Below are 14,902 nucleotides of genomic sequence, written 5' to 3' on the forward strand. Positions count from 1 at the left end.
GACATTAAATAATTTGAAATAAAACGCTGGCTGTGAGTTGTGCTTTGTAATGAAAATGCACATATTATGATTCTTCTTATTCCGTTTCATGCATTTATTTGGTGCTACTTGTGAGTAGTTGTTGTACTATGCCAAATTAAACTACTTAATGGCGCTGTTTCTATTTCCACAGTGACAGACAGTAGTTTGTAGATGAGTTTGTTTCTTTGTATTCTAGTCAGAAGCAAGTGTTTAAAGTTAAAAACGTATTAATGTTGGATTTATTTTGTACAAAACGCAGCTTTTGGCTTCACGACACGTTAACTGATGGACTGGAGAGATGTGGATAACTTGTGATGTTTTTATAAGCTCTCATTCTGACGGCACCCATTCATTAACTGCATTTCTACAAATATACAACGTTTATACATGTATGCATGAACAAATGGGTATAAAACGCCACAAGTATATAATTTAACAAGTGAATTGAACAGGTTTAATGACATTAATGTACACACAAGGCAGTACAGTCCGTGACAGGTGAAATGTTTACATTTACATCATGACACACGTAAATCCAAAAGAGCATAAAATAAGACATTGTGTGAGTAGTTGAATATAAAATCGATAAAGTCTGTGATTAATAAGGCCTTAGGCATGAAGCACACATGCATGACATCTTTGTTGTGTTTGGTTGCACTCATTTTGAGCTTGTCCGGAGCATGCAGAAATACAGCTGCTTCTCTCATGAGATCAAACCATGTAGCACACAGTCCATTTGCTACAAAATATTGTAAACATATAATACACCAGCACCTGTAGCGTCCATTTCAACCAGTCCAACCGGAACGAACGGCCACTGGAAGGGTGAGATCAGTTCAGTCTGTGACCTTTCTGCATCAGTGAATGGGTCGTTGACTGGACATGTCCAGCTCAGAATAATGTTTCAGCACACAGACAGCTGACTGGCATCATGGATATCAATTCATTTCAGTTTTAATACACTTCATAACTAACACTGGGGGTTTTGATGCACTCGTATGTGAATTTAAGCATTATGATATGCAATGTGATATTGCTTTTATACAGCCATTCATATCGAGTAACTGATATTATATAGTCAATCATTTTCCTGTTGCTCTGCCAAAGAAAATAGTTCCAGAGGAAGCTGTCAACAAGTTAGTGATACAGTGAATTCAGTGGTTCTGAAATACTGCTTGCACAATCAAATTAGTTTACCAGTCCAGAACAAACTGTTGTATAGGCCTAATTTACATAATGCATGATGATTGGTCAATGCAGCTAAAATACAAGAAACAGCTATAACGCAAAACACCTTTTAGCATAACAAAAACTTTAGTTTTGTTGCATTTAATGAAAATATTAAAATAAAAGCACTGCCAACGAAAATTGTTCCTAAAGAAACCAAAACACGCAACACACAGCGGACTGATACAAAGAGAGAGCTTTCCAGTGATGTTTTAGGAAACTTTAGGAACGCTTTTTGTTACATTAAAAAAAATAATAATATATAAAGCTTTCACCTTCATCACCGATTTCTAGTTGTGCTGCATAGCAATGTTGATGGTACTTAATATGATTATTTAATTAAAAAAGTCCATTATTATAATAAAAGTAACGAAAATAGTTCTAAATGAAACCAAAACAGAGTCCTACGCACAGACTGACAGCTGTCACACGTACTGACGGACTAATACTAGGACGTTTTGGGAAAATGTCAGGAACGCTGCTTATCCAATCAAACATATAATATTTAACCATAAATAAGAAATATAGTTCCATTCTTTCGCTATTATGCGAAACAGCGTTCGCCGTATCACTGCGCGCAATCGCCAGTCTCGTTCAGTCATGTCAGGGACTATATTTTCTCGCGGAAGTAGATTAGCTTAATAAATACTGTGCTTCCTTAATATTTTAGGCTGTGCTATAGCCTACACAACATCTCGACAATTGCACAACCTCTCGTGCACTGCTGTGGAAATGTGACGTAGCCAGAGCATGTTGTTTGTCAACCACCCAAACACTGATAGTTAAAGACCGACAGAGTGTCCTCTAATAAGCTTGCACTTGATTAGGCAGCAGCTGGCACCCGTTGTTGACGTGATTCATCACTCTCTGTTTTAACTGCGCCACTTGCTCTCTCAGCACGCTCGCGGTGGACGCGAGCTCCGTGTTCTGGCTCTTCAGGTTTTTCACTTTGTCTTCCAGCCGGGATATCCGCTCCAGTTTCCGCTTGCGGCATTTGGAGGCGGCGATGCGGTTGCGCAGCTTCTTCCTCTCGGCCTTGATGCGCTCCTGCGTGTCCATGTTGATGGGGGAGAGCGGAGGACTGTCGCCGAAGCTCTGCATGTCCGGCACGGTCTGCGGCTCGTCCTTCGGGGACGGCTGCGCTTGTTGCGCGGCCAGCGGGTGCGCGGGCGGCGGCGGAGGAGGGAACGGGATGGTGTCCGTGGAATAGTTCACCGTGGTACTCCCGTACGTGCTCAAGTTCGTATACACGGGCAGATCCGTGGGCAAGGCGAGCGCGGTGCTGCTGGCGAGTCTGTTGAGCGTCGGAGGGACGCACGCTCCGCCGCTCAACTGGTTCTGCTTGTGAAGGTCCTCCAGGGCTTTGACGAAGCCCTCCGCGAACTCCTGCTCGTCGCTCACCGACTTCGGGTAAACGAACTGGGAGGTCGGCGTGGTGGTCACCATCCCGTTGGACTGGATGATGAGTCTCTCCAGCTCCGGGGAAGCCAGCTTGAGGAGCCCCAGGTCGGGTGAGCTGAGGATCCCCTCGGCATCCCTCAAATCTGGCTTCAGGCTGGAGCTGTTCTGGTCGTTTAGGTTCAAACTCATGTCTTTCTTCATCATGATGCGCGATATTCCTCGGATGTCCTCGGCTGGGTAAAGGCTTGTTCCCATCCTACACCCCACAGAGGGGCGAGCCGGGTTGGGTTCTGTCCAAACGAGTCATTTAGATTATCTTCTCGCGTATTCTTGATTCTTCGTTTGTTTTGAATCGCTTTGTGATGTTGTTTTATGATATTGTTGTCTCTCTTCTCTTCGAGAGGTGTTATCTATGGGCGTCGGTACGCATTTGCAAGTTTTCTATCCCTAAAAATTCCATTATGTCACTTTAGAGCGCTGAGATTGGCCAAAGATGACGTCCTCTTCCGGTTTCGTTTGCATAAAGGGGCCGCGCTCGTCGCTGTCGCCGTGGAGACGGCGAACAAACGGTAAACAGCGCGGTGAATTGTGGGTTGATGTCATAGCGAGGGTGGAGTAACGAGGCAGTCTGGCAGAAAATGTTCCCTTGTTTTTGAACGCGCTGAAGCTCTCAGGATGCTTGATCAAGCGTCCCTCTCTAGTGTCTGCTGTCACGCTCTCAGTGATCTTACACTGTACTAGAAATAGAGCAGAACCATGAATGAGTCCCAAATCTTAAAGCTTTTATTTCTATGTTTTGAATCCAAGTTTTTCGAGACTTGTGGATCCCATTGTACATTTAGATATGTACATTATACACACACACACACACATGTTGGTATATGTGGTTTATGGCGACTCTCCATAGGCGTAATGGTTTTTATTCTGTACAAACTGTATTTTCTATTGCCCTACCCCAACCCTACGCCTAAACTTACCCCTCACAGGAAAATTTATGCATTTTTGGATTTTCAAAAAAACTCATTCTGAATGATTTATAAGCCTTTTGAATTACGGGGACACTGAAAATGTCCTCATAAATCACCTCCTCATTGTAATACATATGTCATAACCATGTCATTATACAAATTTGTGTCCTCATAAACCACATAAACATGCTCACACACACACAGTGAGTGTAGAAAAGAATCAGACACCTTTAACACATCACATTTTGTTGCTTTGCAGCCTGAAATGAAGACGGACACAGTTTTTGTTTTATCCGACTGTATTTTCTCTTATAACATTCAAGTGAAAGATATAACACCAACATGTCAGAAACAAACAAACAAACAGAATCACTGAGTTGTGTCAGTATTTTGAATCACTTTAGTCTGTTGGGATTTGTCTCCACTAACTTTGCAGAACTGCTGAAGTTCAGTTCAGTCTGAAGGTGACGTTTGTGGACTGCAGTCACAGATTTTCAGCGGGGTTTGAAGATTGGGCTCTGACCAGGCCATGCGAGGACAGTTTTGGGTCATTGTCATGTTGGAAGGTAAACCGTCTTCCTATTGAAAACTTTCTGGCAGAGGGCAGCAGACTTTCCTCAAGAATGTGACGGCATTTTGCCCCATCCATTTTTCCTTCTATCCTTTAGAATTTTTTTTTTTTTAATTAAAATATATTATTTAAAATATTTTTTAAAAATTACATAATTTTTATGTTATGAATGTGTTATATGCTATATATAATATTTTAAATATTAATATTAAATATTTAACATATTTTATTAAAATATAAATGTTTTATATATTTAAAAAAAAAAATATTTTTCTCTGCTATATGTTTTGAGCATGTATGCAAAATAAAAAACTCTAGATCTACTATATATGGTATTTTCTCTTAAATACCTCAAAACTTGTTTAATTTTATTGACCTGTCATAAAATCTTTGAAGGGAACTTGATAACTTTACTCAGAAATCTTGATATTGAGGGATGTGATGATGCTTAGAAGTTAAACTGAATTTATGAATTGGATTAGCTGCGTTGGCGAGCCGTAGGGTTTCTATAAATAACACTGCAGGCTGTGAGTCTGAGAAAGAGAGAGCGAGATCTGAATGGGATGTGATGACGTCTATGGACGTCTGCATCAGAGAATAGAAGCATCATCATCATCCGTTGCCATGGCAGCAGTGACGCAGAGGCAGGTGGATTGCGCGGGTGAGGATGTGCAGCGCTGCAGTGGATGCACCGCGAGTGGGTGGAAGAACACAACCATTTCCAGCATTTTTAGCTTTAGAAATTACAGCTTACCAAAGGAGGAGGAAAAATAAGAGCGTACAACAGACAGTTATTACACCGAAAGATATGACACTTTAATATGTTTATTTGAAAATAAACTCCATAGAATGATGCAGTTCTCTACATAAACTGTTAGATTTTTATTGTTAATATACAGATCACATGATATATTAATGAAATTCAATTTTGAATAATTATTCAGTCATTTATTATTCATTTGACAAGATTGAATTTATATATATATATGCTGTAAATGATTTCTGTAAATAAAACATATTATTGGAGTGTGTTTTACAACAAAATACTGTTTTAGACTTTATTCTTTCTAATTAAAATAATCATGTTTAATTCAATGTGTATATATATATATATATATATATAATTCAGTCATTTATTATTCATTTTAGCAGATTGATTCTTGTCTGCTAAATGGAAAATTGTCTTTAAAATTTTGAAATACAATTCTTAAATTCTCATTTTTTACAATTACACTGTAAAAAATATTTTTTCAGTTAAAACAAAGATTACAGGCATATGTTTTACTACTAAATTTCACATTCAACTGAATGTCCTACTTGATTGTGAAATTTACTATCAATTTCTGAGTTAAAATTGTTTCTAAACCAATTTTTTTCCCCATTGTACTTATGTTTATGACAATTTAAAAGAGCCTAATGTAATTCAGCATTTTTTATGTTATATCGTGTTGGCAGCATCTTCAGTTCATTTTCTCCACATTATTAGCTACAGCAGGCTGACAGAAGAGTCAGTGAATAAGATTGAAGGTGTCTGCCTCCGTGTTAAGCATGACTCATGAAGGAACACTGCTAATTAACTATAAACACCACAATGTGAAGTCCTTCTTTCCTCAGAAACCAGCTCACGCAAACAGGTTTGAACCAGATCTCAGCTATGGGTGTTGGCACACATGTCAAAAGCACCAAACACACCTCAGTAAACCAGGTCCATGCATGTTTGAGTGATTTTTTTGTTTAGACAAAGATCACTTAGAAGGTCAAAGATTAAAATTGGCAATAAGATTGACATTAATGTGGCATATATGATCATGTCAGCTTTATTTGATGCATGCCAACATAAAGTGCATGTTAAGGGGTAACACTTTATAATAACTTTCATTAATAAATCATTAACAACATTACTTAAAATATAGTCACATATCTAGAAATATGAGTTCATGTGCTTGTTAATGTTGTTAACTAATGAACTTATTAAACATTACCAGATGATTAACACACCATTATTGAATGTAAATTGAAATGCTTACAAATGTCATTAAATGTTCAATTTGATCATGCATTTAAAAAAATAAAATAAATCTTCAAATGATTTTGACAAATGGTTTACAATGATTAAAATCATTCATTAATAAGCATATAGTGCTTAGCTGATGATTAGTTAATGGTTACAAATGTGATTAAACTTAATGATTTTATCAGAAATTACACAATGATTACAAATGTATTTGTTAATGTTCTGTTGAATGCTTACAAGTGTCATTAAACTTCTGTTCTCATATTAGCTAATGCTCATTTTTACATTTACAAATGTTGTGAAAATATAGCTTAATTATTAAATATAAGCACTTCACAAACTATTCATGTTAATATATTCATTAACTCATGATCACAGTCTGTAAAGGTCATATATTTGGTCTTTGTTTGTTGTGTAGACTTCTATTATTTGAAAATCTTAAATCATTTATGAATTATTTGTTAATGTTTTGGCACTACCCAATCTAAAGTGGAAACTATCAACTGTAAATGTTTATAAACATTTACTAATCATTAGTACCTTCATGAGCAAAAAGTGTCCAAGATTACTGTAATTTACCCTATTTTCACATCTTTACAAATCATTTATAAATGTTTTTGCAGCAGCCAATCTAAAGTTGAGACTGTTCATCATTTGTAAATGTTTATAAACATTTACAATTTTTTTAGTATCTTTATTGGCACTGGACTTTTAGCTACTGTAACAAAGTTTGTATAAAGGGTGGTTAGTTAAGTTTAGCTAAATGTTTGGTAAGGACATTACACACATTGTAATTTGGGTGCAAAACTTGTTTTTATTGCCTCAACACTTATATTAGTATACTATTGTGAATTGTTAAACAGAATATACCTTGAATCATCAACAGGAGGGGGAAACAACAACAACAAATTCTCTAGAAAATACTTAATTGATCATTTATCAAAACAATGCAATATAAACAGATACCTAACCCATATCACACCTCAACAGCAGCAAAGGTGTTGTGCATTAACAAAAAGCTGTTAATCTTTGTTTAATATCTGTTACATTCATTTGTAGATTTTCAAGATGTACATGATGATGATCATATGAACTAGAAGTTACATGACATTTGTAAGCATTTTAATTTACATTAAATGTTAATAATTAGGTAATGTTTAATACATTTATTAGTAAACATTAACAAGCACATTATTTCACATTTCTAGAAATGTAAATATATATTAACTAATGATCTGTTAAGCATTACATAATGTTTGTTAATGGCTTATTAATGAAAGTTATTAAATGTTACTGAAATTACTAGTAAATTGTCTGCTTGATCCTATTCCATCTCATCTCCTTCAAGCCATTTCTCCTGCAGTTACCTGCACTCACTCACATTAACACATCCCTTCAAGACTGGCAAGAGCGGCTTCCAAATCTCCAATACTTAACTTGCTGGATCTATCCGCTGCTTTTGACACTGTTAACCACCAGATCCTCCTGTCAACCCTATCAGCAAAGGGCATCTCACGAACCTTCATAAGTATCTTGGAGAGGTGAGGTGTCCAAGTCGCAACATCTAACTACTGGGGTGCCTCAGGGCTCAGTTCTTGGACCACTTCTCTTCTCTGTCTTCATGGCATCACTAGGTTCTGTCATTCAGAAACATGGCTTTTCATACCACTGCTATGCTGATGACACTCAACTCTACCTCTAATTCCATCCTGATGATCCATCTCTGCTTGCATATCAGCTTGTCTAACAGACATTTCTTGCTTGAAGAAGGACCATCATCTTCAACTCAACCTTGCCAAGACAGAACTGCTTGTGGTTTCAACAAATCCATCACAATTTCACCATCCAGCTAGGCACATCAACCATACCTCCTTCAAAGATGGCTAGAAAACTTGGAATTGTGATTGATGATCAACTAACTTTCTCAGACCACATTGCTAAAACTGTCCGGTCCTGCAGACTTGCTTTATACATACATTAGGAAGATCAGGCCCTTTCTTTCGGAACATGCTGCACAACTGGCTCTGCACCCCTTTACCTAAATTCACTTCTTCAGAATTATGTTTTATATTTAGTGCCTCTAAAAAGATGCACATAATCACTTTCACTGACTTTTACATTAACTGTTCCCTCCTGGTCGAATGACCTGCCCAACTCAATCCCAGCAGCTGAGTCCTTAGCCATCTTCAAGAAACTGCTAAAAATACATCTTCATTTGACCCTCTAACTCTAGCACTCTCTATTCTAATTCTAATTCTAAAAAAAAAAAAACTTTGACCCTCTAACACTTGCACTCTCAATTCTCTATTCTATTCTACTCTTCTATTCTATCATCTTTTTTCTTTTTATTTATTATAAAAATTATCCTCTAACACTAGCGTCCCCTGTTCTTTTTCTATTCTATCTATTTGTTTTTCTTTTTATTTATTAAAAAAAACTTGCTATATGAACATTTTTTTTTAAAAATTAGGAAATCTGGGAAAATTTTAGAAAAACAAACAGGAAATCTGGTAAAACTATTAAATGTATGCAATATTCAGTCATTTTTTTTAAATAAAATTTTAAATGAATTTTTTTTAAGTATAGACAGAATTTCTAAGTCATTGTATTGTCCAGCTTAGAGGGAGATAAATAAATTATAGATAAAGAGAAAAAATAGCTTTTCAGTGATTTATATAAAGTGGTTATTGTTTTTTATTTATTTTGACATATCTAGTATTTATTGAGCACGTTTACATGCACACCAGTAACCTGACAACACAAGTAAGCTGCGTTTACATGCCATTATTAATAAATCAAGTTATTTCCCTGTAGTGACTTGAAAAAATAATCATTTGCGTATCTGACTCAAAGTTGCAACATGTCAACTTGTAACATCTCGGAAAACTCACTGCTCGTATATTACCCTCTCATGCAGTTATAAACGCAGACTATGACCTTACTCCGATAAAAGAAAACGAGTTACCGCGTTTACATGACCAAGTGCGTTTTCGGTTTATTAAGCATGTAAACGTGCTCATTGACTGAATAATAGACACAGCCGGAGCGGCAGATGGCGCTGTTGTCCCGCGGCAGCAGCGCTGGTCTCAGTTCAGACAGCGAGAGGAAGAGCAGGAGCGTGACATGTGTGTTTATATCAGTTTGTGCAGATTTCGTCTGATGGTCGCTGTTCTGTTCTTGATCGAAACTCTCTCATTTCTCAGCGATGGAGCAGAAGAGGACGGTTATCGTGACAGGTAAACTCTGATGGCAGTATCGAAGCGGAACACGGGCTGTTTTGATGGCTCGTGAGGTTCTTGTGTCAGTTTGAAGAGTTGTGCTAGATGTTATTTATTATCGTCGAGTTCGTGCATGCAAATGATCAACATTAAAACTGAAGGACGTTTAGCACTAAATACAAGACTAAAATGCATAAAACACCTATGTATATCGAAGTACTACCACTGCCCAAAACTATCGGGAAGTACCATGGTGTTGGTTAAAAAAAAATAAATTAACACAGTGTCGTGTTTTATTATTTTATTTTATTCATTTTATTTATTTTTCTGCATATCTAGTTTTTTCTTTTCTTTTACAATTACCATGATTCTAGTAATTTATTTATTTATTTATTTATTCTTTACATTTACTATGGTAATACTATATATATATAATTTTTTTTTATTATTTACCATGGTAATGTCATAGTGTTTTTTGGTGACATCTAACATGTATATTTTTGACTATGTTTGTTTTAATTTTTATTTTGTTTAAATTTTTTATTTTATTTTTTATATTCGAAGAATTTTGGAGTCAGCTTTATTTTTAGCATTATTTATATACTGTTATATTTTTTAAGTCACATTTTGAATTTTATATGAGCATTTATTTTATATTTTGTATTTATATTTTTCTTAGTATTTTTTTATGTGGCTTTTTCATTCTTTTTCTTTTTTAGCTGTTGGTTTAATTTATTTTATTTCGGATTTAGTTTTAGTTTTTATTTATTTCTAGTAAGTGATTTTATTATTTGAACATGAATTTGTTTCAGTTACTGATTACATGCAGTTTAAAGCAGGATCAGATCTTGGACTCTGGACTGCAGGGTTTAGATTTTGCTGACTTCAGCGTGTAAAGGGTGTAACTAACAGTCCATTATAAAAGAGATAAGTTGATGATAATGTCCAGTCAGCTGTAGCTGAGGGGTCTCGAGTATCTCTGAAGAGGTTTTTAGGTGATAATGACTGGATTATTGCACTTTATTTATCCTATGGCTACTTACCAAATAAATACATTGACATGAAATATTAATCTGAGTTGAAATGATCTCATTAAGTGAGAAGAAGGATCGTGTTTCTCTGTGTTTCTGTAGGTTTTGAGCCGTTCGGTGAGCATGCTGTCAATGCCAGCTGGGTGGCAGTACAGGTATGAAATAAGCAGAGCAGATCAACTGTGAGCTGTACGTACTGTTTCTTCACTTTAACATAAACCCTTCCTCTTGTCAGGAGCTGCAGAAACTGGGTTTGGGTCACGATATAAACCTTCACGTCGCTGAAGTTCCTGTGGAGTATCAGGCGGTCCAGAGTCTTCTCCCGTCTCTATGGACACAGCACCTTCCTCAAGTAGCTTAACAATATCATGCTTGTGTTGGTTTGTTAGTGATGCTAAATGTTTGCAGAGTATTATATGAGTAAAGTTCTTTATATATATATATATATATATATATATATATGATCAGTTATTCTCTGTTTGCTATATTTATTGTGCTCTGTACTAGTGTGTGTATGCTGTGTAGAAATATTAATAATATTGTGCTAATATAGTTGTTCAATATTTATATATATATGATATTTACTGTATATACAATTAATATTGTATTATTTAATATGATTCATATAATTCTTGGTCTGTGTACATGTACAGTAAAACCATAAATTGTGTTTAAAGTTCATTATTTGTTTAGAAATAATGATAAATTACATCATTTATCTTAATCAGAATGTATTATAATATCATGTCATATCATTCACCAAAAGTTTGGAATAATTAAAATTTTTAATGTTTTGCAATCTCGCCGAGATTGAATTTATATGTTAAAAAAATACAGTAAAAACTGTAATATTGTGTGAAATTATTACAATTTAAAACAGCTGTTTTCTATGTGAATATTTGTTAATATGTAATGTATTTCTGTGATGCGCAGCTGTATTTTCAGCATCATTACTCCAGTCTTCAGTGTCACATGATCTTCAGAAATCATTCTAATATGATGATTTGCTGCTCAAGAAATATTTCTGATTATTATCAAATATTCATTAAAAACATTTAAAAATCTTAATCATTCCAAACTTTTTTTATAATAGAACTAATGATTCATCTTTCTAATTTAGGAGTACATTCATCAATAATTAGTATTTTTTAATTACTGTAAAAAGAAAATATTTTTTTTCCTGCTTTTTGGGTTAGTGGTCCACGTCGGAGTGTCCGGGATGGCCACTACAGTAACGCTTGAACAGTGTGGCCACAATCAGGGTTACATGCGTCCGGACAACTGCAGTTTCTGTCCTAAATCCTGCTGCTGTCTGGAAGGAGGACCGGATTGCATTCATTCTGTCATCGACATGGACGCGGTCTGTAAGAGAGTCAACTCGTCCGGGCTCGGCGTCTCTGTGTCTGTATCAAAGGACGCTGGAAGGTATGGACATTTCTCGAACATGCTGCGAAAAGCTCTTTAATGTACACTCATGATCACACGTTTACAGGCACCTTGCAGAATTTGCTAAATAAATAAGGAAAGAAACATAAAAAGTGGAAGTTGTGTTTTGTCGGGTACTGCCATGAATTTTACATAACAGAGGTTTGCATATAGTCCAAAGGTTGCTTTAGACCGGCTAATGAGGAGTTATTGAAGGGCAATGAACCACCAAAATGTAAATTTTGTTACACTAACTCATCTGTAAAACGTGATTTGGATCTTTCTGATGATTCCTAAATGTTGCAATCCAATTAAAAATAGTGAGTCTGAAAACTTGTGCAGTCTGTATTAAAATGCTGATTGACTCTTAAAGGGATAGTTCACCCGAAAATGAAAATGTGATGTTTATCTGCTTACCCCCAGGGCATCCAAGGTGTAGGTGACTTTGTTTCTTCAGTAGAACACAAATGATGATTTTTTTTTTTAAGTCAAACTGTTGCAGTCTCTCAGTCGTATAATGCTTGGCAATGGTAACAAAATCTATGAGAGTAAAAAAAAACATGCACAGACAAATCCAAATTAAACCCTGCGGCTCGTGATGAAACATTGATGTCGTAAGACACGAAACGTTGGGTTTGTGTGAGAAACCGAACAGTATTTATATAATTTTTTACCTCTAATACACCACTATGTCCAACTGCCTTGAGTACGCGCACAGCATCCGGTGCATGAGGTATGTACGTGCTCTGGCGTAGTTTAATGCAGAATGAAAAAATTTAAATTTTTCACTAAAAAATGAAAATTTGCTAAAAATGTCCTCACCATTCGAGATGTAGATGTGCTTGTTTTTCATCAGATTTGGAGAAATGTAGCATTGCATCAGTGTCTCAGCAATGGATGCTCTGCAGTGAATGGGTGCCGTGAGACTCCAAACAGCTGATAAAAACATCACAATAATCCACAAGTAATCCACTCCAGTCCATCAGTTCACATCTGGAGAAGACAAAAGCTGCATGTTTGTAAGAAACATTTTTAACTTCAAACTAGCTAAAATATGATTCCATAATCCATAATAATGCTTCCTCCAGTGAAAAAGTAATCTAATCTGAATCAGGAGAGAAATATGCACAGATCAAGCACCATTTACAAGCCAAAACAGCTCTAAACAAATATGTGGCTGGATTTTGATGTGAGAGACAACAGGAGATGGACTTTTCAAATGGAGGAAGCGTTATTATGGATTATGGACTCATATTTTAGCCGGAAGTGATGGTCTGAAGTTAAAAATGTCTTGATGAATTTGTTTCATATAAACACAGTTTTTCACTTCTCCAGTTGTTAACTGATGGACTGGAGTGCTGTGGATTATTGTGATGTTTTTATCAGCTGTTTGGACTCTCATTCTGACGGCACCCATTCACTGCAGAGCATCCATTGCTGAGACACTGATGCAATGCTACATTTCTACAAATCTGATAAAGAAACAAACTCATCTACATCTTGGCTGGCCTGAGGGTGAGTTCATTTCTAGGAAATGTTTATTTGGGGAACAGAGCACTGGTGTATTTCTTGTCAAACACTCCGTCCTCTTTCCGCAGGTATCTGTGTGATTACACCTACTACACGTCTCTGTTTCTGGGCGAGGGCAGGTCTGCGTTTGTGCATGTTCCTCCTCTGGGGAAGCCCTACAGCGCAGAGCAGCTCGCTCAGGCCCTCAGGGCCGTCATCCTGGAGATGCTTGAACTGATGGAGCACAACAAGGGAAAGAATCACTGTCTGCACGACCAATGAGAACACAAGCTGAGTCTCATACGCAATTATGTGTCGTCGCCTTGGACTCAAGAGTTCATGCACATTTGAAGACATCCGTGTCTTAACTTGCGTGCTGCATACTAGGATCAATCAGCTGGTTCGAGATGCAACTTGTGTCTAAACTCAACCCTACGGCTGCGTTCAAAGAGTCAAGAAAGCACTTTAATGGGGTACACTTGAAACATGCAGAGATTTGGTATTATGCATAAAAAAGACTTGGAAATGTCATTGTAATGTGAAAACACATGTAGAACTTTGAAACATATTTCAAAAATATTTTTTTTTAACAGTTGAAGCAGAACTAGCGTTTTTCTCTTGCCGTCTTATTTCTAAAATCATTGTTCACCAGATTAAATATTAAGCCATTTAAACTAGGGTTATTATAATTAATCAGAATCAGAATAATTAAACATTTTGTTACTTGAAGTGAAATAAACGTTAACTGAAAAAAAAAATCCATCTAGTTAGTTGCCTGACAACATTTTTAATTTTCATTTAGGTAAACTTAATGCACTAAAATAACTAAAACTAAAACTGTAATAAAAATGTATCAAAGCTATATAGACATATTTTTTAAAAATAAAAAAATACAACTAAATTACAAAAAATAAAAATAAATAAATAAATTACTACAACTTTAACTAAAATTAAAATCAAATGGAAAAAATAATAAAATAACTTGTTCAAAATGTTAAACTATATAGTCATATATATTTTTTTTTAAATATATGAAAATGGCTCATATTGGATAAATTACTAAAACTAGCTCAAATGAAAATGGACAAAATATTAATAATTTATTTTAAACTAATATTAAAATATTAATAAAATCTATGTCTATAAAAAAACTAAATTACTAAAACGTTAACTAAAATTAAAACGCAAACAAAATATAAAAATAAAAACTAATTAAAAATCAAAACTATATGGATATTAAATATTTAAGAAATAATAATAATAAAAAAAAAATCTAAATTACTGAAACTTTAGCAAAAATGAAAATGGAAACATACAGAAAACTAATTCAAAATGTCAATTAAAACTATGATAGAATTTGAATGATGGTTAAATAATACAGTTTCAAACATATCTCTATCATCTGCAGTTTTCACTTATACACCAAACACACACTGGACAGAAAGTGTAAGCATTATTACAGTTGATTTAATCACAGAGTGAAGAGCAGATGCAGAGGGTGCTTCTGTAGAGGACAC

At 35.5% G+C, this 14,902-nt stretch overlaps 2 protein-coding genes across 4 annotated transcripts; one reads left to right on the top strand and one right to left on the bottom strand.

Annotated features, from left to right (window-relative positions):
* Positions 1-449: 449 nt before the first annotated feature.
* Positions 450-3,072, bottom strand: jund (JunD proto-oncogene, AP-1 transcription factor subunit). Its single transcript, XM_042713082.1, has one exon. It carries the CDS (start codon positions 2,902-2,904, stop codon positions 2,053-2,055), a length of 852 nt encoding a protein of 283 aa, XP_042569016.1. The 5' UTR covers positions 2,905-3,072; the 3' UTR covers positions 450-2,052.
* A 35-nt stretch (positions 3,073-3,107) lies between these two features.
* On the top strand, positions 3,108-13,870 carry LOC109087640 (pyroglutamyl-peptidase 1-like). 3 transcript variants are annotated; one of them, XM_042713092.1, is made up of 6 exons: positions 3,108-3,218; positions 4,054-4,183; positions 10,554-10,606; positions 10,687-10,803; positions 11,644-11,876; positions 13,475-13,870. In XM_042713092.1, the coding sequence occupies exons 2-6, from the start codon at positions 4,147-4,149 to the stop codon at positions 13,665-13,667; spliced, it is 633 nt and encodes a 210-aa protein (XP_042569026.1). In that variant the 5' UTR covers positions 3,108-3,218; positions 4,054-4,146; the 3' UTR covers positions 13,668-13,870. The 3 variants fall into 3 exon arrangements, with proteins under 3 accessions (XP_042569026.1, XP_042569034.1, XP_042569042.1); XM_042713100.1 differs by lacking the exons at positions 3,108-3,218; positions 4,054-4,183 and adding an exon at positions 9,284-9,438; XM_042713108.1 differs by lacking the exons at positions 3,108-3,218; positions 4,054-4,183 and having other exon boundaries at positions 11,648-11,876.
* Positions 13,871-14,902: the final 1,032 nt, after the last annotated feature.

The sequence above is a fragment of the Cyprinus carpio genome, chromosome A2 (assembly GCF_018340385.1).
Source record: "Cyprinus carpio isolate SPL01 chromosome A2, ASM1834038v1, whole genome shotgun sequence".
NCBI classification, from domain to species: domain Eukaryota; kingdom Metazoa; phylum Chordata; class Actinopteri; order Cypriniformes; family Cyprinidae; genus Cyprinus; species Cyprinus carpio.

What these genes read in the sequence shown, in the direction of transcription:
- jund (XM_042713082.1), bottom strand. Translation starts at nt 2,904, where the DNA reads ATGGGAACAAGCCTTTACCCAGCCGAGGACATCCGAGGAATATCGCGC.
- LOC109087640 (XM_042713092.1), top strand. Translation starts at nt 4,147, where the DNA reads ATGCGAGGACAGTTTTGGGTCATTGTCATGTTGGAAG. An exon ending in GGTCATTGTCATGTTGGAAG is followed by an intron (nt 4,184 to 10,553) that starts GTAAACCGTCTT and finishes GTGTTTCTGTAG; the next exon opens with GTTTTGAGCCGTTCGGTGAG. An exon ending in CCAGCTGGGTGGCAGTACAG is followed by an intron (nt 10,607 to 10,686) that starts GTATGAAATAAG and finishes TCCTCTTGTCAG; the next exon opens with GAGCTGCAGAAACTGGGTTT.